Source organism: Triplophysa dalaica, chromosome 7 (genome assembly GCF_015846415.1).
Source record: "Triplophysa dalaica isolate WHDGS20190420 chromosome 7, ASM1584641v1, whole genome shotgun sequence".
NCBI classification, from domain to species: Eukaryota; Metazoa; Chordata; class Actinopteri; order Cypriniformes; family Nemacheilidae; genus Triplophysa; species Triplophysa dalaica.
This window is the reverse complement of record NC_079548.1, coordinates 20,647,820-20,671,862: the sequence shown is the minus strand read 5'-3', so window position 1 is coordinate 20,671,862 and position 24,043 is coordinate 20,647,820. Positions and strand designations below refer to the sequence as shown.

Here is a 24,043-nt window from a genome sequence, read left to right as displayed (position 1 = left end):
TACATGCACACCTGGAACCTCACATACAGTGAGCTCAATTCCATAGTAATGAATTATGAATCATATTAATAATACTTATATACTTATAAAGAACTGTATGACTTGTCCCCATCCATGTGTCATGCCTATGAATTTATCTTGTGCAACACATGGTTGCTTGGGTGTTGATTTTTATCTAAACGTGGTTTAGTTGTGTCTCAGCTACCAGAGACAGACAAAAAGGGTGTCATCTCATACGGGGAACACCTCTTTCACTGCCTCACCTCACTGCCAGGAAGGATTACAAATTACTCCTGTAAGTAATGTAGGCCAGTAGCCAAACGCAAACAGGTTCATTGACCTGTGCGTCTAATCGCTGGATCACCTGATGGAATTCAGGCTACAACAAAAGAACTCTGTCTGTAGAAACTGTGACTCCAGCCTAATGAAACTCATGCGAGAAATGAGAGAGGGACAGAGAAAAAGAGGTCACACAACAGACACATTTCACAAAAAGTTTTTACATCAAAAGAACATAAAATAAATAAATAGATTTAATTGAATTGTAGGTTTTCATTGTGTAATTTACAAAGTATTTAATACAAATTTAGTTCCATGGTTGTCATTGCCAGGGGTGACAGTGGAGATAAGTGCCCACTGAATATAAAATGCTGCCATATGTCATGACCTGACATATGACACTTTCAGATTCATAGTGACCCCCTCACTGTGCTTACGAAAAGTAAAAAAATAGCGGTAAAACTGAGGACTTATCAGGGTTTCCGCTATATACATTAGCTTAAGTAGTGGCGAACATTAATTATTTTGCCGTCACTGCTTCAGAATCGGGTCGGCCACCGACGTTTACGTTCTCTGCGCACACTGTGTGCTGCTGGTAGCCTGCTACGACTCCTGACCCCGGCCCCCGGGATGCTATGAGGATCTGTTAGCTGTAGTATCAGTAACCAGTGATCAAATGCCATCGTCTATGACTGAGCTGGTGATTTTTCTGGACTGAAATCAACTGCATAAAGGCAATGAAGAGACACAAAGTAATCACCTTGTTTAAAAAAAAAAAATGTAAGTATCCTATGCCTATTGACTTTTCCCAGATGTGTCAGATTTGTTGTTTCTTTGTATAGCTAGTCTTTTGCACTAAGCAAACACAGCAAAACATGGAGAGGGGACAGAGCCAAATAGCAAATTAATACAAAAAGAATGGTTGAATAAATCAAACAATTTATCGTCAGGAAATAATGTTTTATCTGGACATGCAAGACTAAATTATGGTCTCAATTTTACTGACTTAAAAAAATGACTGACTTATTTCCCGGATGTGGCAAGGCTTTGCGTATAGTTTGTATAGCCTAGTTGAATGGTGTAATGATATATGACCGTACCTTTCTGCATTTGAGACCCGTGACAGAAGATCCCTGCGAATACGGGTCACAAATGTTACGAGAGTTTTCATGATAAATAAACAAACAGGAATAAACAGTTCTGACACTCACTGGATGTTCGCTTGAATACAATTCCCTTTTATATAACAAAAGCTCGGGTTAAAATTGATGTCTTAATTCACGACTTCTTTAAAGCCCAAATTACGCAAAATAACTGAGTTGAAATTATTTGCTGACAACGTGGTCCCCCCAGTAAAAAAATCCCATCTGCGCCTGGCATGGGTCTCAAACAGCCCCTCACAATCAATTCCAGCTCCTGGTCTGCTCGTGTGGCTAGGTCACTAACCCCGGCGTCATGGCGTTACTGAGGGAGTCAAAAAGGGCGAGGAGAAGAGGAACCAGCAGCTGAAGAACACACAACAATGGAGGAAACTGAGGCAGCAGAACAAGACCTCCGATCAGCCGTCCAACTTCGTGTCCAACATCTGTGGCAGAGACTGCCAGGCTAGAATCGGTCTGCCGAGCCAAATCAGACACTGCTCTCAAAGAGACTTAACAAACCAGACAGGCCGCTTGAATGACAACCCCGTGTCCAAAAATTTTAAAGGTAAAAGTTGAGAAGGTAAAAAATAGATAGATCTACCAGACAGGACATGAGTTATATGTGTTAGAAAGTGGATGTCCTGAAATGTGTCACACTGTCTGAAAACAGGAAATATAGGACCTTTCTAGAACATAAAGTCAAATCATTATCATGACACTATCTATGGATTTCACCGATGTGATGACAACCCTATGAGCAGAGACAAGTGTGTGTGTGACAGCTGTATAGGAAAGAGCTGAACACAGGGAAAGTAGATATTAAACAACAGTCACACACACGTGTGCAGACACACAAACTGTCCACATTGGTTGCTGCACAAATGCACATAGCTGACGTTAATATTTTTCATGTGGGCAAGACAAGTGTCTCTGTAGAGTCAGGTCCCTTGCCCCTGAGCATGGGGTCAAGCAAGAAAAACAGAGAAAGAAAGCAAACGGTGATGACTTACAGGTGTTCAAATAGAGCAGGTAGGAAAGTAAATGCAATAGTGACTATATTATGGGCAAGGTAAACAAGTTGTAAAACGTTGCATCCATATAAATGTCAGTGTTGTGCAATATAAAGACGAGAGAATTCACCGTAAATATGTAGCTTCTAAAAAGCGTGTGGGATATTCCTTTTGGAAATAACATGAAAACACACATGTGTGAGGACTATTTTCTTCACACCTTTTTATAAGAGAGAGAATAAACAACAAAGAGCATGAAAAGATTTGCATTTAATTGGACAAAGGTTATTTAAGACTGAATGTCTGTTTGAATTCAAGATTTATGCAGTCAAAAGACACATCTTGTTAAAAATAATTAAAAATATATATTTTTATTTTACAAAACCACATATTTGTAGTTGAATATAAATTGTGCAACAGCTATGAAAAATTAAAATGATACATACTATTACATTGAAAAGGGTAAAATATAAAGTCATATTATACACTATTCTTTTATGTAGAAAATAGTTGGGTTTGTGCTAACACTTTACAACAAGGTTGTATTTGTCAACATTGGTTAATGTATTAACTAACATGAACTGACAATAAACAACACTTCTACACCACTTACTTCTTTGAAAACTCTTAGTTCATGTTGATTTCAGCATTTTAAAGTCAAATGCTGTCATTTTATAACATTAGGAAATGTACATACAAAGAAAAACTTAAGTGTTCATTTTTCATTTATGTTAGCTGCATTTAACTAATGTAAACAAATGCAAACTTAATGTGGTTCTAGCACTTTTATTTTTTTAACTGGTCGTCTCGTAATAACAAGGAATCTGTCCATATTTCTAATGGTGTTGTTGACTGAGATGAGGATCATGCTCCTGCACAATGAAGCCAGCGTCAGATATATTAAAAGACATTCCATCCGTTAAGGCTTCGCTCATTGACTTCATGCCTTCCTGCTGAAACAGTTGTTGCTGTTTGCTGCTGTGAGCACTCAGATGGATGATGGGCGGACAGACGTGCTCTCTTAACCAGAAAATGTGCTGACAAGAAATTCCCTCCACTTCTGCTATCTATAACATGTAAGGCAGCTCAGGATTGTCGAATTCCATGAATACCACACATGGAAGTGCATGGAAATGTTCTCTTAGTAAAAGCTTTTAAGAGGGTTGCAAGAACCCCCTTGAGGTCACAAAATCCTTAGTGACATTCACAAAGGGGATTTCTTTATTTGGGATTCTCGTAACTGGACGCTTACTCTTAAAGTAAATGGTTCTTGCTTGGTAATTCTTTTCCTTTTCACTCTCAAACATTTATAACCGTAAACCTTTCCTCAACATTAAGTGAACTAGAGGTTTTTGTGTCATACTTTACCTAAAAAAAATTCTGTCATCGTTTATTCACCCTCAAAACCTGTATTTGACTCTTTCCTCTGTTAGAAGATATTTTGAGAAATGTCTCATTGTTCATATAATAGAAGTCAATGGGGGTCGATGTTGTTTGGTTCATAACATTATTCAAAATATCGTATTTTGTGTTCTGCAGAAGAAAGAAAGCCATGCAGGTTTGAAATGACATGAGGGTGAATCATTTTTTTGGGGGTGAACTTAAACAGTTCTAACATGGATTTTACACATTGCCATTGTTTTTGTATTAACTGTGTTGATATATAACTTACTTTCCCAGGCCATACTGTAGCCGTCTATGAGTATTGATGTGCCTGTTTAAACCACAGGACTGTAAATCATTATTGGGTATAAAACAGGATTACTTTAGTGGTCGTAGCCGAGTAGGCAAGATCTAATAATAATGTACTGTAGATTTGGGTTCATTTAATGCGAAAACTTTATGAGTTGTGTCAGTGAGTCAAATTCAATCTCATTTTTATGTTTAACATCTTGTGTTCCAGGACTTTGCATGCATTCACGTCCAGAGTTCATCATAGTATATAGATGCACTGCGACCTCTAGTGGATAAGGGCGCACAAGACACGCTCTGATTTTTTACGGTAGCTTTGGAAATTACAGTGTCAGACACAAAGCAAAACTCTTTATCATCTTGAGCAATAAATCTTGATATTTAAGACTTGAGCATGAAAACCACAAGAGAAAGTGACTTACGCACATACACACACAGAGGGCATGCATGGGCTTTCTCAAGTTTCCGAGCATGACAAATGAAGGTTTATGATGTGATCCTGAAGATACCAACCGTGACTAAATCTAAGCATCACATAAAAGATACTTACTGTGAATCTTAAATTATAGCCATCCCATATGAAAAGACAATGTAGTATACTTTAGTATTCATAACTGTAAACTGTAGTCAAATTCCTGTATACTATAGTGTTATGAACCTTACAAAAATATAAAAATATATTACATCATTTAGCACATTTAAATTTAGTCATATAGCAGACGCTTTTATCCAAAGTGACTTACAAGTTGGCAATTGGGTCAACAGGACAACAGAAAGCATAAGTGCAATAAAAATTAGATTACATAGATCATCAATTCACTAGTGTCTCAAAATAGTGTAGTGTACTTTAATGAAGTGCAACAATTCTTATTATATACGATGTATTATAGTTTGCTATATTCGGTGCTGAGGACATACATTTATTAAACATTTTATGAATGAAATGTGTGTAGGATATATAAATGTGTGTATGTGAACAAACAGTTGTGCTCTAAAGATGGATTTTAAACTTGAGTGTTTGCTGCTAAAAGGTTCATTTTTTTAATTCTGGCTAGTGATTTGACATGGTTAACTTAACATACGCACATGATTCTCAAAATGTATTTCACAGCAAGCCCATCAAATGACTAATAGACCCCTCTAACCCCTACATTTTCAAAAACTCATCGACTCTAGACGAATCCTGATAATGACCCATTTTGGATCCAAAACAGCGAACTTTGCCAAAAGGTGACAAGTTTGCATCACTGGAATAATGATTTCTATTGCTTTCATCTTTAAGAATGGAAATCTATAGTTAAGTGATCTCCATGCACTGTGCTTTAATGTATACTACACACTTTAGCTTATTTAGAGGTTGTTCAGGAATTCATCATATACCTAAAATAACCATACTGTACAGGTCTTCAAGAGAGATAGTGTAGCATTCAAGATGTATTTCAGGACCTTGTGCTCTCCCGTCAGATCAACCAATCATGTTGCAGAGCACACAGTGTGGCCAGACAAAAGACAGTTTTGCATTATTGATCAATGACGATTTCAAATCCACTTCAACAAAAAGGCCAATGCTACATAAAGCTGTGACACCCATCCATTCAAACGTTGTATGATATACTCTATGTGGAGTAAACATGGATAAAGACGTTTGTAAAATGGTACTCTACAACATCACAGTCATACAATATGAACACCAAGGATTGACAATTTGACAAGCTGATGAAGACTAAATTGTTTTTTACACTTAGACCATCTTTGCTGGTGTTATAGTCAATAAATGAAAGAATTTCAAGCTTGCTGCCTTAAAACCAAATGAACGTATGTATGCATTATGCAACATTTGCCGATTCGAATTATGCTCAGATGACAAGTCGTAATTTAAACAATTTATTTTTATTTTAACCCACACATAAAAATGTTATGAGTCATTTCACAATTGGAATCACTTCTGTGGTAGAAGCAATTAGACTATACAGAAGAAGCATTCGTACTCATGGAGATGCATTACATTGAAGCTCTGGGCACTGCTCATAAATTACAGGTCAGCAATAGGCTTGTGTGGCCAGTATGGATATTTGACCTTGTCCAGCTTGGTCTCTGGGAAGGTGTTGTTGAGATCTTCTATGGTCATCTGATCGAAAGGAATCATGTTCCTGAACTTCTCCAGCTGCCAAGGATACATAATTGTAATTGTTAATGTAATATATTGTAAATTCTTCTTTATAAATGGAAAACTTTGGGTGGGCAAGGATTTGGGGACAAGGGGTGTTTACAGAATCTATTTTTACCAATCATGCATCCAATCTCTCTAACTTAAATAAATGGCTCACTTAACACTAGAATGTTTGGAAAGTGTGCATTTCTGTATAGCAAAAGCTGATTCACTGGATACAAGTTCGAGACATCTACAAAAAAATAAACTGGCCCGACTGGCTCTTTCTCAATAAAATTACTTGATTTTTATTAATGCTCATAATACGATTGTTTTATGTACTTACCCCACTCTCATACTCTGCGATACGAGCTTTAGATGCTTCCAAATATGCCGCTGCATTTTTGTTCTGTAAGAGGTCAAGAAGAAAACATGAATGTGTGACACACAAGTGTGCGATCAATAATTCATGTAGGAAATACAAACTTTCTGTACTTTCAATTAGGTTCATACTGACAAATCGTCCTTGATAAACATAACACAGAGATTCATTTAATAACCATGTGTAAAGATATAAAAATAACTGAAATCATTGTTCCTTTGCATTGAACTTGAGTTGTATTAATAATTCTTTCATCTTATTGGCTGATTATCAAAATTGTAACTGTGAAAGATTAATGTCTTTCTTATCAAAACCATAATGAAATGTATGGTTTTGTAGCACCAGCCCTAAGACCTTCTTTGATGCAACGAGTGATTCACTTTCTCAATGGTTTGTAAGAGAGATTGTTTGCAAGAAGAACATTTTTTTACTCCGTCACGAGCGACGTGTGAGTTTTGAATATTATAAGACACTCACAGCCTCCTGCTCCTGTGCATCAATCTTTGCAGTCTGAGTGTCTACTGGTTCAGGGACCTTCAATGCAGAAAACTGCAAAGGGGAAGACAGACAGGCAAACAGAAAGAGAACACTATAAGACACACTGCATTAGAAGAAACCCAGTCAAAGACAAATTACCACATCTCACCTTCTTCTCAAACTCATCTACCATGCCTGCTTTGGCTACAACTGTTCTGTAGTGATTCCAGTCAATGGTAACTGGCTTTTCTGGCAAAGATGCAAGTCTGTAAGTACAAAAATACATTCGTTAAACTTCAACATTCTGTAGCAAAAGCTACACTACCCGATTTGCATAAACGTGACTTAGAGCGGATTTGTTTAAGGACCATTTTTGATCTTTTGCTCAAGAACATAATGACACCACTTTATATTACAAAGAAGAAGACATGAAGAAACAATGACAGAAGTATTCTTCCATGTACTGCATGTAGACGCACTTTGCTGAGATGGCATCACTGCGGGTCTTCAGGCTGTTGAACATGGGTCTCTGGTTCGGTGGGACCCTCTCTGCAAAAGCCAGCCAATCAATGGCCTTAACAGCTACACGTCGTCCTGCCATCTTTATTCTCCTGTCAAAACATTTAGTCAAGCACTTGTTATGAAGAATGACATTAATAACCTAAATCATTCATTTTGCTACTAGCATTAAATTCATGCACATTGAGTGTAACTACATTCTCTATATCTTAGTACATCAAAAATATGATCTTCAAAACTTGTCTATATAATAAACCATATGAAGAATGTACTGTATTATACCTTTGCATTATTATTAATGTATACTACAGAATGAATTCACTTCAAATAATTTAATTCATTACACTTAATACTGATGAATACTGTAGAACAGATTCACAAATTATATTAATCACAATAATAAACCGCAAATGTAAAGTGTAGTAAAGCAATTTTTCCATGTTAGATGTCAAATAACCATGATTAGGAAAACAGTGTTAAGGGGCATATGACGTTCAATCAAGGCCGCATAGAATAAATGGATTCTGAAACAAAACCAACTATTTTAACATTTAAAGTTAAATAAAATAACGAAACAATATAAAGTTAAAAGAGTAACACAGACGAAAGATCTTGTGCTTGGCACAGAAGTCAACAAGACAAGGTCAGGATATGACTTATAGAAGCTAAATCTGATTAAAAACACCCCAAAAAAAGCATCGTTTCACGTTAACAAGAACTATTAAGTCTTACGTTTAATATTTATTCGAGGTTAAAACTAGTAGACGCCGTAATATTTAGGATGATACTGTATCGCCAGACGTACTTACTGTCCAAGGATCAAGCCGCTGCAATGACAGAAGCGTGATGGCCGCCGGAGAACGGAAGCGCTGTTAAGAGGACTGCGACTCGTTACTGACACCCTGCGGACTGGAGGAACACTGCAGCAACACATTAAAATAGACGGAGACTGCAAAGCATCTCCTGTACACTAGATGTCAGAAAGAAACACAGTGTTTTTTATATCCGCTTTACATTATATCCCTTTTTGTTTGTTTTTCAGTTCCAGGTGTTTTTGTCCTCTGTAAAACTGTTAAAGACATACAAGAGCTCTCTCTCTTTTCTGTTGCTGATGAATGTTGCGTTTGGTATAACCTGATGTTGCCAGCGGGGATCAGAGTGGTGTGTTTTTCTCATACATCACTCTTTTATTTTTGTGTATTGTCCACGTTTCTCACTGTTCTCATTGTACTTTTCTTATTCTTATTTTTGCTCACATGGTACAGTTTGTATGAATCTTTATGGGTGTCTAGAAAAGCTGTCATGTAACACTTGAAACATTACAGATATTACAGTGTTTGAGTTTGACATCCATCAAATACTGCCTTGATGTACGTAAAATATCTTAATGATTCTATGTACTAAGCATTCATAGGATTTTAGTGTAATACGATTTTGAGGTGACGTTGCAATATAGCTTGTGAGTTTTAATTTTCAAGTTTCATTTAAGCATCACCCTTGTTATTGAATGTTTACTTTAAATCAAAGTTTAGTGTACTGTACAAAGTCTAACTTCTCACTAGACAAAAACAGACACATATGAAAGGACAGAAAAGATGAAGCAACTTCAGAAATAGTCTTTAATGTGTAAGATCAGGTCCTAGATCATACAGAAACCTTTTTATGCATCAAATATATGATCTTTAGAAATGCTAAATGACATCAGCTTCAGTATATTTACAGAGGTAAACAGCGCTTAGATGAAGACCTTACACTGACCGTTCAGCTGTCCATGTTGACATGTTTTCTTGCCTAATTTGTTTTCTCTGTTTCAGTGTGATGATGCAAGGGTTCCTCTCTGCGTGGTTACTATTTTAGGCACTGCCATTTTGATCCGTGTGTTCTGGTCTTGAATTTCATCTGTGGCCATCTGCCTGTCTGTGACTCGTGTTTTGGATGATTTGTGCAACTGTGATTTTATGAAACAAGTATTTTTCATTTTGATGATGTGATGTTAAGACAAATAATTTGTTTTAGTGAATTCTGCTACAATGGGAAAAAATTATATGATGAATAGCCTAATGCTTGACTAATGTCCAGGTGACACTACACAATAAATGAAATGGCTCAGTTTGTGCGGGTAAAGGTTTAAAAAACACTGTTTTTATAAACTTTTGAATATTGTTAGCAATGACAACCGCAAAACATTCTGAGACCTCATATGAGGCCATTACAAATGATGGATGCCATGCTTTACTGTAAACGGTAAACTGTATCGACGTGGGTTGGATAGACGACCCACATACCGCTCACCTTATTATCCCTCGCTCGGTTTACGTCACACCTCAGCTGCATGCAGTGTTGGGTGTAACTAGTTAATAAGTAATTACTTTTATTTTTTCTGTAATCTAATTTCAGTTACTTATGATGTAATTGAACTAAATGTAATGGATACAATAGTGGAATTGACATTAAAATTCAGTCTAACTTTTATAAGCATGAGTTAATGTTTCTTTCTCACATTTATATACTTTAGTCAGTAAATACGAGTACTTTATGCAGTTTTATATAAATTATTTGCAGTGTTGGGTAAATTACTCTGAAAAGTAAAGAATTACAAGTTACCAATGACATATTCAATAGCGTAATTAGATTACTGTACAAATCTCTCCAAAACGTGTTTAATTACTTGTTACTAATTACTTTCTACATCCTATATCCTATATCAACCTTGATTAGTGATTCAACATGAAACAACTCTTCTAATTCATTGAAATAAATACTATAAAATTACATAAAGTATTATTATTAACTGATCAAGTTATAACAAATGTGAGAATTATACATTAAAGTACGGATTTTAAAGCTAGACTTGTCAATCCCACTGTTGCACACACATATTACACACAGTATTTAATTTAATGACATTAATCGTATCTGTTATTACAGAAAAACAAGAGTAATCCCTTACTTTACTTTTTTAATGAATGTTTATTTGAATGGATTAAGAGTCGTTTTGTGTCTATCCTTGAATCACTTAACTAGTTATACGCAATAAGTCATTAAATACTTTTAGGAGACAGTCATTTGTCCAATAATCTTATTACACTGTTGATTTGGTAATAAGTAACTAATTAATGACCTTTTCAGAGTAACTTACCTCACACTGGTTGCGTGTCAATGGAGCAGTGCTGAAGAACGAATAACGCAAAGTGCAATCACGAGCGCGTTCACGTCATCTGCTCTCTATGCTCAGGGAGTCTCGGGCTTTCCCTCGGTAGCGAGCACAGCGCTTGCTGTTCACTCACCTGGGTCATGCGAGGGGCAGCATCATTACACACGAAGGGCTACTTGACGTCAAGAACAGATGACAACTGCGCGTGCTGATGGTCGGAAAAACGTTCTGGTGAAAAAAACAACAACCTGCCGGGTGCTTTAATGAGATTAAGGGTAAGAGTGTGACTGTAGATTGATGCATTGGGGATTAAACTCGTGCATTTCTTTCTGCATTTATGTGGGTAGCGTTCGTTGTGTCAGGAGCTGTGACACTGTATATGTTTTATTGAGTTTCGCGCATGTGTTTTACGAAACGAATTACTCGCGCGCACTCCAAATTATGAACTATCTTGTGGCGCGCGCAGATGCGAGAGTCAACCGTGTCGATGGAGATAACAAATGAGAGACAAAAGGCACTTTAAAATAATAAATAACGAGGTTTGGCTTGACCGAGACTATCCACAACTCACTGCGTCGAGCGGATTACAGTGTGATGCGATCGTGATGATGCGAAGATCACGAAATAATAAATCTTAGTTTCATAGATAAACTTTATGGTACTGAAAGGTATTCTGTCTGTGTTTACGAACTCCCTTCCAGAAAATAATTCTTTCCACCAATGTCACAGAGACATAAAATAAAGAAAAAACAAGATAATCATGTCAGCATATGGTTCCTGACCCAATGAAATACTTTTCTTCTTATTATTTATTATGACCATGATTTTTGTGTGTGATAAAGAGGTGAAGAAGAATAGATTTAGTCATGTGGTTAAACTCAGAGTGGCAGAGGGGTGTCCACATACATTCAAAACATTGCTTTCTAACTATTGTTTGTATCATTATAATGTCAATATTCTACTTACTAACTCTTTTATTATTGGTTTTGTTTTCTCTTTTTTTGCTGGGTCTCAGGAGATTATGGATTTTCAGCACAAACAAGGTTCTAAAGAGTATCAGGTTACTCAGCGCTCATTCCCACAATACTCAGCAAATAAGGTTGTCTGCAGGTGACAATTTCTATTGTGTACATTTTACATTATAGCTGGTGAGGACCATCTGCAGTTTAAAGAAATTGATTATTAATAAACAAATTATGAATACATTATTTTTATTTAGCTATTTATTTATGATGAGCTCAGGGAAACATCTTCTTGATGTTTATTCATCCAGGGAGCTCTACACATAGATCAAATATGTGAAAAGGTGGTATTGCGAAGTTGTCTCTGACTATGTTTGCCTGTTGTCGTCTCATCTCTGCAGACCAGTGAGTGGGGCGAGGGCCCTCATCTGAACAGAATGACGGACAGTGTGGAGGTATATAAGACTCAGCAAAACAATCAAAGCAATGAACACAGATCACTCCAGAGAAGAGACAGTACTGATGCTGTCACGGGGAGCAGAACATCTTCTCTGCAGCCCGTAGATGCACAGCCTGGGTCGGAGGACACAGCCAGCGGTCAGCCAGAGAAAACAGACCTACAGGAAATGAAATCTCTCTCCTCTTCTGAGACGCAGCATCATTCCACCGGTGAAGCAGGCGGTCATAGTGGGCAGGTGGCACCCGACGGTGACTGGGGTTGGGTGGTGCTCGCGGCCACTGTCTTGGTGTTGGCGTTGACTCTGGCTTTCCCTTCCTGCATCGGGATTTTTTACAAAGACTTGCAGAACGACTTTCAAGCCAGCAACACAGAGACGTCTTGGGTACCAGCCATCATGATGGCCGTGCTGCACGCAGGCGGTAGGGTGGTTGCTCTGACGTCACAGGTCCCCTTATTTATGCATTTGGTCTATTTGTTCATCCACGATTCGTGATGTTAGTTTAACCGAGCTCCCGCATTCACCTTCATCACGAAGCCAGATACAGTATCTGAAGCCTCCAGAAAAACACTTCTATCGGGTTACTGTAATCAAGCAGGCCTGTTGTTTGGAGAAAATAGTGAGATCTGTTTCCAGAAAGAAAAACACAGGACGATAGCAGTGGTCTGTTTGCTTACAGATGAGACAAGTTCTTTAAGAAAGGGGACGCTCAAATCACATGATAGTGCCATGTGAGTGGACATGACAAGGTTTTCAGAAAGGTTTCTCATTGAAAGGGTTTGTGTGCACTAATCAGCACAAGTTTGGCTACACAAAATACAGAAGGATTTTTGGGATTTTTTATGGAAGGAAAAATCCTTTTCCAGCGTAAGCCTAAGTCATCTCATTAGTGGTTACTAGGTAGTTGTACAACAGTGTAAAGCGCAACAGATATGCGATTGTTATAATGCATAACCATGACTTACATAACAGTTAAGAAGCCACTGGCAAATATACATGAAAATATCATGAAATATTTATAACTCAACATATGAGGTCAGTTATGTGATATTTAAGTTAAAATGATTTATTTGATTCATTAACACTTGGCTGTATTATGTACCTGTGTTAATTATATTATAGTAATTTATATAGAGCACATGATGATATGTAGCCTGCTTTACAAGATTTTAGGCAAAACATGTTTTAGGACTTGCTCTGGAACATGGAACAGTCGAGGACCATTGTTCCTCTGTGAGAAATGTTTATTTGTCTTTCCAACCCTTTGTGCTGCAAGCTATACAAGCAAGTGCCAGAAACAATATTCAGGTAATCCTACAAGTTTATTGTCATGCAGCGTTATGACGCAAAGCATTCATTTATGCAGGGCCAATGTTCAATCCACTTGAGATATAGCGAGATAAAAGTCATTTTCACTACATTAATTGCTGTTACATAAAGTCATTTGTGTAAACACTAAGAAAAGGGGGTTAAGTGATGATAGTACTGTTCCTCTGTTTAGACGTAAAGGTATTTGAAAAACCTTTCTGGAAACATGATTTTGTTTATTAATTTCTTATACAAATTCCAAGCAAAATGTAACTAGTGGGGACGTAGCCTATAGTCAAGCATTATAACCAGAGAAGGGTTTCTGTGGACAGAAAAATCACACAAAAGTCTTTTTATAAACAAATAATATGCATTAAATAAATAAAAATACAAATTATTGTATGAACAGCGATTCTCTACAGGGGGGCTCAAGACGATATAGTTAGTTATACAAAAGTTAGACAAAAATGAGCGATTGAATATATTTAAAAAACTAGAAACCAAGATATGCCTTTGAATGAAATATTCAATTGGGTAGAAATTGTGAGTTTTTCTGAGAGGGGGCTTTTCATATTATTGAATACAATCTTTTACAAAAAAGACTGAGAACCCCTGATGTAGAATCTCAAAAAGTTGTCCTATGGAGGGTGGTCTGGGGTAGCCCATTTAAAACGCTTCATTATTGTGATGTTACTGTAAATTTTTGCCCTTTTAATTCTGTAATTAATTAATGTCAGAAAACTTTAGAATATCCGATCAATGAAATAAATGGTTTTTACACCTTCACATCTCCGTAAAGAAGGGATAACACATTGTATGTAGTAGTTACATGCAGAAAAAAGGTTTCCTGCAGCTGTTTTTTATCCCGATATGTACCAATAGCCTGGCATTCACGGAAAACCATTGTTTCAATAGAAACAATGAATGCTTGGACTTCAATTGGCTGCTGATATACAGTGTTTTAGTACCAAATGTTAATAGCCAGCGTTTGGGGAAAAACAATTGTTTTATCTGCATATTCTTGAGGGGAAATCTGTCAATCAAATGCAGCTGTTGTGGGCACTAATTTTTCCGACCAGCTTTGTTTATCATATCACAATGGCATTGTCTCTCCGCAGGCCCAATATGTAGTGTTCTCGTGGAGTGCTGCGGTTGCCGTGCAACAATAATTATTGGCGGCTTTCTGAGCGGACTGGGAATGGCGGCCAGTTCATTTGCACGGACAATGGTGGAACTGTATATGACTGCTGGCATCATCACAGGTGGGTGTATATTACATAAACCAGATAAAGTGGTGTGAACATGATTTGATTTACAATGTTCCACCTGAAATGGACAGATTTTTACAGTACTCTGTTATTCTTAGGATTGGGATTCTGTTTGTCTTTCCAACCATCAGTCACCATGGTGGGCCACTACTTTGCGCATCGCAGGGCGTTTGCCAATGCCCTTTCTTCCACCGGCACTGCACTCGGTCTCAGTACACTACCCTTGCTGGCCAACGCTCTACTCAGCAGATTTGGTTGGCGAGGAAGCTTTTTGATACTAGGAGGAGTTCTGCTGAACTGCTGTGTGTGTGGGGCCGTCATGCGACCTCTCGGGGCCAAACCAAAGAGACAAGAAAGAACCAAACATACACACAATCAACTCTCCAGCCATCAGGAAAGAGAAGGTCTTAAAGGGCGTCTGCGGACCACTCTCTCCACCTTAATGCCTTTCTTGCGCCGGCACATGGCTTTTGACCTCCTGTGCAGTAACCTTCGCTTCCGTGCCTATGCTCTCGGGGTGTCTGGGATGATGGTGGGCCTCGTGGTGCCTTTAGTTTACTTGGTTCCATACACCACTGCACAGGGTGTGGACCAAGACCGAGCCGCTCTGCTCATGGCTATACTTGGATTGGTGAACATCACGGTTCGGCCAGCAGCTGCCTTCGTGTTCGGCCTGCCTTTTTTCCAGGGCAGCCGTAACTTTGTATACCTGTTTGCCATCGCTGTGCTGATCAACGGATTGAGCAACTGCATCTGTGGGATGGCGACAAGTTTTACGGTGCTACTGAGTTACGTTATAATCTATGGGTTTTCCATGAGTCTTATCGGGTGCCTGCTGTTCACCGTACTGATGGAGACGGTAGAGATGAGCCGCTTCCCATCAGCCCTAGGCCTCATCAGCATTATGGAGAGCATTATGCTGCTCATCGGTCCACCGCTAGCAGGTGATGTGCTCTGTGTTTGTTATTTACACAATACAAATATCTATACTGGATGTAAAACGTCTATTCCTGTTTGAATAGTACATCCAAAAATTTGGGGTCGAAAGGTTAAAAGATTGGGTAACTCATGCAGTTTCTGCCAATCTCATATTAATCTTGAGTACCTATACAGTAGTAATGCATATGTTGTATCTTAAAGTATTAAGTTTGATCAAATTTATAAAAGTGAGATACAACCGTACCATCATTTCCGGAAAAAGACAAACTGCTGGAGGCAAGTAGTGGGACGAAACTACACCACGAGCACACGACACATCATCGCATTTATCCCTTCGTGTTTTTTACTATATGCACGTACACGCCGATTGGTACCAAAACACAGATATATGACTTAGTTTGACTTGTCGCATGCAGTTCATGTCTGGCATCTTTTAGCACTGGGACCGCCCAATCTGTCAGTTTCAAACGATCTCCAAATCCAGCGTTATATCCACCGTTTATATAACATCCATCACTGAAATGCCGTGAATAAACAGACACACATAAACTTCACTACGAAAAGACTAACGATCTGCAGCTGCAGGCCCACAGCGCAGCCAAACTTGATAAGCGGTCTTACCATAGCTCGTCATTAGGCGCGTGGGCAGGCTATTTCCTTTGTTTTTCCAGGCTTTTCTGGAAGAAATTCCCAATGAAAAGAATAGTGTCCCTGATCCAGACTTATTTTAAAAAAGTGGGATCGCTGGGGGAGTGTATCAAGCACAGAAATACTACCTCATACGTCCAACTTGTTTTTTAACATTAGAAGGCAGCACGTTTAGTGTAAAGAAGTCCGAATGTATGACATAGAATGTTACCCCATCTTTAAGGGGAAGGCTTGTTTTGTCCAGTGTTATTGGGGTGTTAATGCTGTGATGGTGAGAAGATCATCAGGTCGCCAATAGGCCGGTCTCCAGAAAAGCTGTAGAGAGACAGAACACGATGCACTAGGGGTGTCCTCTCCAATTACCAGTGCCTTGGCAACTCAAATGTCAAAGCACACAGCAATGCCTGCCCTCACAGTTGTGGTGCTGATTGAGCCTCAGCAAGTGGATTATGCTATCCTTGCGCCTCCTTATTACCAACAGGGTTCTGGACATAATCACTTTAGTTTTGTTTTATTAAAGCTGCAATCCATAACTTTTTTTGGTTTAAGCAATCATATTAAACAAAACTATATAGAGATAGATTCAGATGGATCTATTATCTTATACAGGGCTCAAAATGGCAAAGCTCCAAAAAGCACATGCATAACCCCTCTAGAAATGTTTTGTCCTGAGAATGTTCTCAGACGCATAGGGGACCTTTAATATAGGACACATTCTCATAACCTTTGCAGGACGTTTTGGGGACCAAACTACAATGTTGCCAACCAACAAATGACAACCAGTTGTTATTTTTCTGTCCTTTGGTTATTTTATGACAAACATCTGGCACTGTAACACATTGATTCACTTAAATGACAATTTTTATATGATCAATATCGCCTTCAGACCTGCAATTAAGGTTAAAAAATGAAATGATCACGCCACCATTATTGTGATCAGTGTTTGCTATAGTTGAGCTCTTCACTCTTCGCTCTTGACTTTAACTGTGCAATTATGTTTCCTCTTTCTCTTTTTATGCATGTGGTGGTTTTCAGTAAGAACACTTGTGCATTGGCAAAGTAAGAGATGTTTGGTTTTTCATGATGTGTGTAATAATAACGTTAAGAGACTTCTTGAATTAATCTTGAAATTCATAATTTCATGACTAATGATAATTTACTGTACATAAAGTACGACACAATAAACACATTTTTTTTACTGACACAACTAGACATCAACACTCATCATACAAACCTCAACAAAGGTGACTATCATCAAACCAATTCAGATCAACGGATCAAATGCAATGCATGCCGGGAGTCATGAATCAGTTTTGTACCATGATGTTACCCAGCATACATTGCAGCATGAAGCTTTCTTTTGTTGATTGTCACCATTGTTGAATTTTGTGTGATGACTGTTGATGCCCAAGGATGTCGCAGTACTTTCCACTTTAAAAAAAGGAAATTAGTATTAATCATGAAAGCACGAATCTCAGTGTTAATTAAAGCATCTTATTTATATTATTTCACATATCTTTCAAAGGAAACTTTGCCAACTTAAACGTTTTCAACTTTGTCCTTTGACAAAGAACTAGTGTTCTTATAGAAACACATCGCATCCATTGAAAGAGGATTTAATTGAAACAATGAAAATCCAAAGTCAAGAGGCAATCTAAGGCAAACACTGATCACAGTAATGGTGGTTTGTATAAATTCTTTTTTTTTTCAACATAAATAGCATGTGCAGAGGTGATATTGAGTCAATGAAATTTACATTGACAAATCAATAATTAATAAAATTGATTTAGTGATTTGTTCCTGTAAACTTGCTGTCTGGGGCTCCACTAGAACATCCATAGAACATCCTGAATGTTCTGTAAAGGTCCACCATATATCGTTCACACACCCTAAATAGAACTCCACATCGTGACCATATCGGAAGGTTCTGGGAATCTATTCGACACCAGCAGGGACGTTCTGAGAATGTTCACAGGACAAAACATTTCTAAGTGGGGTAAATGCCTCCAGTGGATGAACGGGTTACTTCAACCAATAATGCAAATTCTGTCATCATTTACTCAGACTCACCCTCAGACTGTTTCAAACCTGTATAAATGTCATAGTTCTGCTGGACACAAAAGAAGATATCTGGAAGAATGTCACTAACCAAACAGATCTCATACCCCATTTACTGCCATAGTAGGAAAAATAAATACCATGGGAGTTAATGGAGGATGAGATCTGTTCGGTCACTGACATTTTTACAAATATCGTCCTTTGTGTTCATCAGAACAAAGACATTTATACAGGTTTGAAACAATCAGAGGGTGAGTAAATGATGACAGAATTTTAGTTTTTTGGTGAACTATCACTTTAATTTATGTCTTCTGAAGTGGAACAATGATTTAGGAGAAAACTATTTTCTGCTGATTTAGCAATCGCAGGTTTGTGTCCACGTAAACACACAGCAATGTATAACTCTATACGAGATGGCTAATTCGTATGAAGTCTTACAATCTTATAATATCTTATTTGTTTTCGGTCCAATAACGGTTAATTTTAGGGGAGGGGCCTCAGTATTGATTTTTTCCAATAATCCAATAATTAGACACTGTCAGATCATCTTAACAGATTAGTGTACGTAATTAAAACAGTGACACAGAAGTCACAACACATGTCAGGAAATTTTCACATTGTGGTAAAGTAATACTTCATTTTAGATTTAACGTTTAGCAAACGCTTTACAGTTTTTCTCGATTGGTTTGGCTCATTTCTTGAAACCGAGATGACATTCTCAAAACCATAAGGTCATTTGGCCAAACAGTCTTACAATTCTGCTCAACATTATAGCTCACTAGCAAAATCAAATATCTTTCCCCAAACTCTTCTTCCATGCTTCAAAAGCAGATTCCTTTCCCATATAAAAGGTCAGTACAGTCAAAATAGCACAGATCCTTCTCAATTGCCTTGGCACATGTGCATTCATTTAGTGCTTTTGTCAAAATAACCTGGATGGTTTAGCACAACATGGATCCCCTGCAAAAGCTCATCTCTCCCAAAACAGTTTATCCATGTGTCAAAACTAAATATCCTTCTCATATAAATAGTCAATGCCCCCAAAATGCATTATACCTTTGGCATTGTTTAAGCACTGCAAGTCAAAATGCTTAGACGTTTTGTCACTGAGGCACAGGTCTAGCAACAGAATACCACTATGAATAAAACTAAAAGATTTTACAGTAAAATCAGCCTCCAATAAACGACTCATACTCAAGGAAACTGTAAACATTTTTATTCGTACAAAGAAATGTTAACATTAGAGAACATACTGTGAAAAGAAAACATACAGGATTCTGTAAATGTGAACAGTTATAAACAAACAAAAAACAAAAAAAAACTCTAGCCTACCATACTGTAAATAAAGTTTCAGAACTATAGTACAGTAATATTTTCAGTGGTCGCCATTGTCACCCTCTCTTTCCTGGCCACCATCCTCATCCTCCTGGCCATCGACGCGCTGCTCTGTTAGGCCATAAATTCTCATCCACATCGCAACGGATATTTTCTCTTGCGATGCAGCGAGGGAAGAAACGGCGTGAATGTCTCAACCATCCCCTACATTGATCCCCTGTGATGTCCTCACATGCAGCATCCATTGCATGCAGCAGGGCCCTCTGGTCTTGAGCCTGATGCTCATACACCCTCCACCTCCAAGCTGAAAAAAACTCCTCAATTGGATTTAGGAAAGGAGAGTAAGGTGGAAGAAACTCCATTAGCATCCGGGGATGGGTGGTGAACCAGGTTCTGATGCGTGGGCCACGGTGGAAGTTCACATTATCCCACACAATGACATAATGTGGTAGCTGAGGTCCTTCACCGCTCTCATTTTCCGGGATCAGATCAGTATAAAGGTGGTCCAAAAAATTGAGGAGCTTTTGTGTATTGTAGGGCCCTAAACTGGGAATGTGTGTGGCCACACCTCTTTCTGATATAGCGGCACACATTGTTATATTTGCTCCTCGCTGGCCTGGGACATCTACAGTGGCTCGGTGGCCAATGATGTTACGGCCACGCCTTCGACCTTTGGCCAGGTTGAAGCCAGCTTCATCAACGAACACTAGGATGTGAGAGGTTTCGTTGCCTTCTAATGCCATTATTCTCTACAATAGAATAAAAATAAATCTAATCAGTCAAGTAGAGACAGATACTGCAGGGAGGATCTAAAGTACTGTAAAAAGAGGGAGTGAAAAACTGAAGACAATTTCTAGGCAAAATGCTCTAGTCACACAAAGCTGGATTCTGAAGGTAAAAAGGATAAAGCAAAACAAAAAAAAAGTGGTAACCATGTCGTACTGTAATAGTGTTACAATGATAGACAACCAGTATTTGACTTACATGCACATACTGGTACCGCATCTCTTTCACTCTGTCAGAGTTTCTCTCAAATGGTACCCTGTAAATCCGTTTCATGGTCATCTGATGTTTCTTCAATACACGGTCTATTGTGGAGATGCTGATAGAGTTTATATTTTGGAACATTACATTGTCTAGAAGGATTGCATTACGAATCTGTCTCAGTGTGATGGCATTATTTGCAATGACCATGTTGCATATTTCTCGTTCTTGTTGTTCATTTAGAAGTTTTCTTCTGCCACCCACTTGAGGCTGTCGTCCAATCCTAGACATACAAGTCAAAGGTCAACACTGTAAATTTGTTACAAAATGAGTTACCAATGTAATTGTACTGCTGTTTTATGGTACTAAAAGTGTGATGCACTGCACAGTGACTGGAATACTATTCACAGTATTTTCTCCATTTTTTTTTTCTTTGTCATTTTTATAGTATCATATAACATCACATGAAGATATTACAGTACTCTAGGCCTACACACACACCAACACTGAATAGTTCAATAGAATAGTTCTGTACCTGTTTTCCCTGCGAAAGGTTTGGATGATGGAGGAGACTGTAGACCGAGGCACATTAGGCTGCACTCGGCGACCTGCCTCTGCCATTGTGAGGCGATGGTTTATAACGTGGTCAATAAGGGTGGCCCGGATTTCATCTGGGACATCATGGTGCCTCCGTGCTCCTCGGCCTCTTCCCCCTATTCCTCCACGCATTCTCACTCCTCCTCTTCCTCTTCTTCCTCGAGCAGGAAGTTTCTGTTGTACTTGGCGATGTGCTTCCATGTTCACACTGCAAATGAAACTGGCCCCGGGCCAAGCTCTGTCTATATACTTTTGGCAGCAGTCATAATCATAGACAACACCTGTCAGGTAACTAAACAAACTGTTTGATTGGTCATCTGAGATATGGGAAACTGCTCCTTCGTTAGTTCTAATTTCACCTGATTGATTGTCAAGTACTGTCATAAATTTATCAAATGTTCCAAGAAATTCTTTCATGGTATTATATCTTTGACTAATTTTGACAGTTGAACAGACAATTGTGCATATGATGACTTACACAATGAAACCATGCTGATATGTTTTGGAGAGAGTAACCATTTCACTGAAAAATCAACTAATCAGTTTAGATCAGCAAGAACTATTTATTTGGAAAATGTGCTAAATGTGGGCTCATTGTGCTAACTGTAGCTACTTGTACATAATCATTTGAAAAAAAGCAAAGTCACTTGAGACATGTACTAAAGCATTTGCAATTTGATAAAACCAATGAAAAATGACATTCTGTTGTGAACAATTGCAAGGTGGTTTGGAGATTTGTCCATGTTATTTTGAGAATGTCATCTCGGTTTCAAGAAATGAGCCAAACCAATCGAGAAAAACTGTAATTCAAAGTGAGACCATTGTAATAGTTTTCACAAAGCCAGATCAATACCTCTTGGGAGAGAGAGGGTTGGTCTTTCTTTAAGGGAGGTCAACATTTAACCATCAAGTATCTATGGAAAATATATGTTTTAAGTTGTTTTTTTAATGTTGTGTGAGAGATGTGGTTGTTGTGACTGCATTTGGAGTCGTATTCTTGTAGCTGGTTGCTTTGAAGAGTGTAATTTATTTGTGTCTTTTTTTACAGGCGTCCTAGTCGACAGCACTAAGCAGTATAGCTACGTGTTCTTCGCTTGCAGTGTTACTGGGTCCACAGCTGGTCTCTTCATCATGCTGTCCTTCTACTGGCTGGACAGAGAAGAGGACACAGATGTTGAGAGATCCTTTTCTCTCAAAGACACAGATTCTTTAAAGCCAAGTATCAAGATTGACTGTGATTACAGTCAAGTGCCTTTATATAATAAGAATATCAGAGATATTGAGACTGATGTATGAACCAGGAAACCACCTTATGTGCATTAAGCAAACCTACTTTATTACATACATGATAAACTGTATTTTCTGTCTTTTCCTGTCCTCATCATATTGGTTTAGAATCAGTTACTGCCATTATTATTAACACACATAGCTTTTGTAGTATTGTTGTGTACACAATAGATTGGACCAGAACTGCAAGCCTTACTTTTCACAGTTCCTTTCTGTTATTTAACCAAAAACATATTTATGTTTATTACTGAACATTTTTTAAGTTCAATTGTAACTCAATCCTAATTCTATATGAATGAAAAATGCCAATTGAAACTGACATTCATATTAGTTTTTGATAGCAGATAATCCTGGGCACAAAATAACGTAGAACAGATCATGTGTGAGATACTGTAGCCTTGTGTAATGAATGCCTTAAATTATATTATTTATAATGCTCTGTTAGCTTTTGTTTTATGTAGACGCTGCTTTTCAATCAGTCATTTATTTATATATTTATAAAGAAAAAGTTTCATTGTGTTTTCTGTCACTCTTTGCGGGTCTGGATCATACTTCACTGTTTTCCAGTGAAGCACATATATAGTACAACTTTGAGTTATAAATAAACATCTATTTTGTAGAAAACTGATGATAGGGGGTAATATTATAGATAGTAAAGGGGTAGCTCATTTTAAGTAGTTCACCTAACAATGGTTTTGTTTCCATACAAAGTCTTACAGGTTTGGAACGACATGAGGGTGAGTAAATGATTAAAGTATTTTGTAGTGATCTCTAGTGTTAGTGCCATCTTGTGGTGACAAAGGAGAAATGCATCTCACACTAAGTTGCACATTACTGTAGTTGTCCAAAAATACTTCTACGCTTGTGGTATTATGATCATTGGCACCAAATGGCAATACGGTAACAGGAATGATTATTATTTGTAAGAACCCTGTGCATTATCAACTAAAACGTAGACAAATGCAGGATTTATTATGAAGTTTCTCCCTATGAATCCAAATAACGTCGAATGATCGGTGCCAAAGCAGGAGTGCAGTGTTTTCACGCGTATAATGAACGAACACACTGTGTTTACAGCAATAAGTTCGCTTCTTTATGCTCCGTTCATCTGGTGTTTATTATTTCATCGCCTCAAGGGGGCAGCAGTGTAATGGTGATAGACATCAGTCGCTCTTTTTTGACGTAACGTAAATATTGCAAATGCAGATTTGAGTGTTGAAGTGAACTTACTTATTTCTACATTGCACCTACTTTAATATGATTTCAATTAGAGGATTTTAATATCTTTTCCTGACATTGCAGCAAAAATGCCATCAAGTTCACTGATATTCCTGTTTTTGTATAACTGAGAAACCTGGGAAGGCAATTAACCAATTGCTCAAATTCCTCCCAGAG

At 38.0% G+C, this 24,043-nt stretch overlaps 3 protein-coding genes across 7 annotated transcripts; 1 reads left to right on the top strand and 2 right to left on the bottom strand.

Moving 5' to 3' along the window:
* Window positions 1–5,994: 5,994 nt before the first annotated feature.
* On the bottom strand, window positions 5,995–10,928 carry atp5pd (ATP synthase peripheral stalk subunit d). 4 transcript variants are annotated; one of them, XM_056752759.1, is made up of 7 exons: window positions 10,790–10,926; window positions 8,460–8,620; window positions 7,611–7,742; window positions 7,301–7,397; window positions 7,132–7,203; window positions 6,619–6,681; window positions 5,995–6,287 (listed from the first exon to the last, which is right to left on the bottom strand). In XM_056752759.1, exons 2-7 carry the CDS (start codon window positions 8,582–8,584, stop codon window positions 6,156–6,158), a joined length of 621 nt encoding a protein of 206 aa, XP_056608737.1. In that variant the 5' UTR covers window positions 8,585–8,620; window positions 10,790–10,926; the 3' UTR covers window positions 5,995–6,155. The 4 variants fall into 4 exon arrangements, with proteins under 4 accessions (XP_056608737.1, XP_056608740.1, XP_056608739.1 ...); XM_056752762.1 differs by lacking the exon at window positions 8,460–8,620 and having other exon boundaries at window positions 10,790–10,928; XM_056752761.1 differs by lacking the exon at window positions 10,790–10,926 and having other exon boundaries at window positions 8,456–8,579.
* Window positions 10,929–10,946: 18 nt separating this feature from the next.
* Window positions 10,947–23,167, top strand: slc16a5b (solute carrier family 16 member 5b). Of its 2 annotated transcripts, none has more exons than XM_056752730.1 (6): window positions 10,947–11,079; window positions 11,820–11,914; window positions 12,168–12,645; window positions 14,651–14,794; window positions 14,899–15,744; window positions 22,410–23,167. In XM_056752730.1, exons 3-6 carry the CDS (start codon window positions 12,204–12,206, stop codon window positions 22,655–22,657), a joined length of 1,680 nt encoding a protein of 559 aa, XP_056608708.1. In that variant the 5' UTR covers window positions 10,947–11,079; window positions 11,820–11,914; window positions 12,168–12,203; the 3' UTR covers window positions 22,658–23,167. The 2 variants fall into 2 exon arrangements, with proteins under 2 accessions (XP_056608708.1, XP_056608709.1); XM_056752731.1 differs by having other exon boundaries at window positions 11,820–11,952.
* On the bottom strand, window positions 20,640–22,402 carry LOC130426165 (uncharacterized). The gene is made up of 2 exons (XM_056752755.1): window positions 21,300–22,402; window positions 20,640–21,047 (listed from the first exon to the last, which is right to left on the bottom strand). Exons 1-2 carry the CDS (start codon window positions 21,776–21,778, stop codon window positions 20,648–20,650), a joined length of 879 nt encoding a protein of 292 aa, XP_056608733.1. The 5' UTR covers window positions 21,779–22,402; the 3' UTR covers window positions 20,640–20,647.
* Window positions 23,168–24,043: the final 876 nt, after the last annotated feature.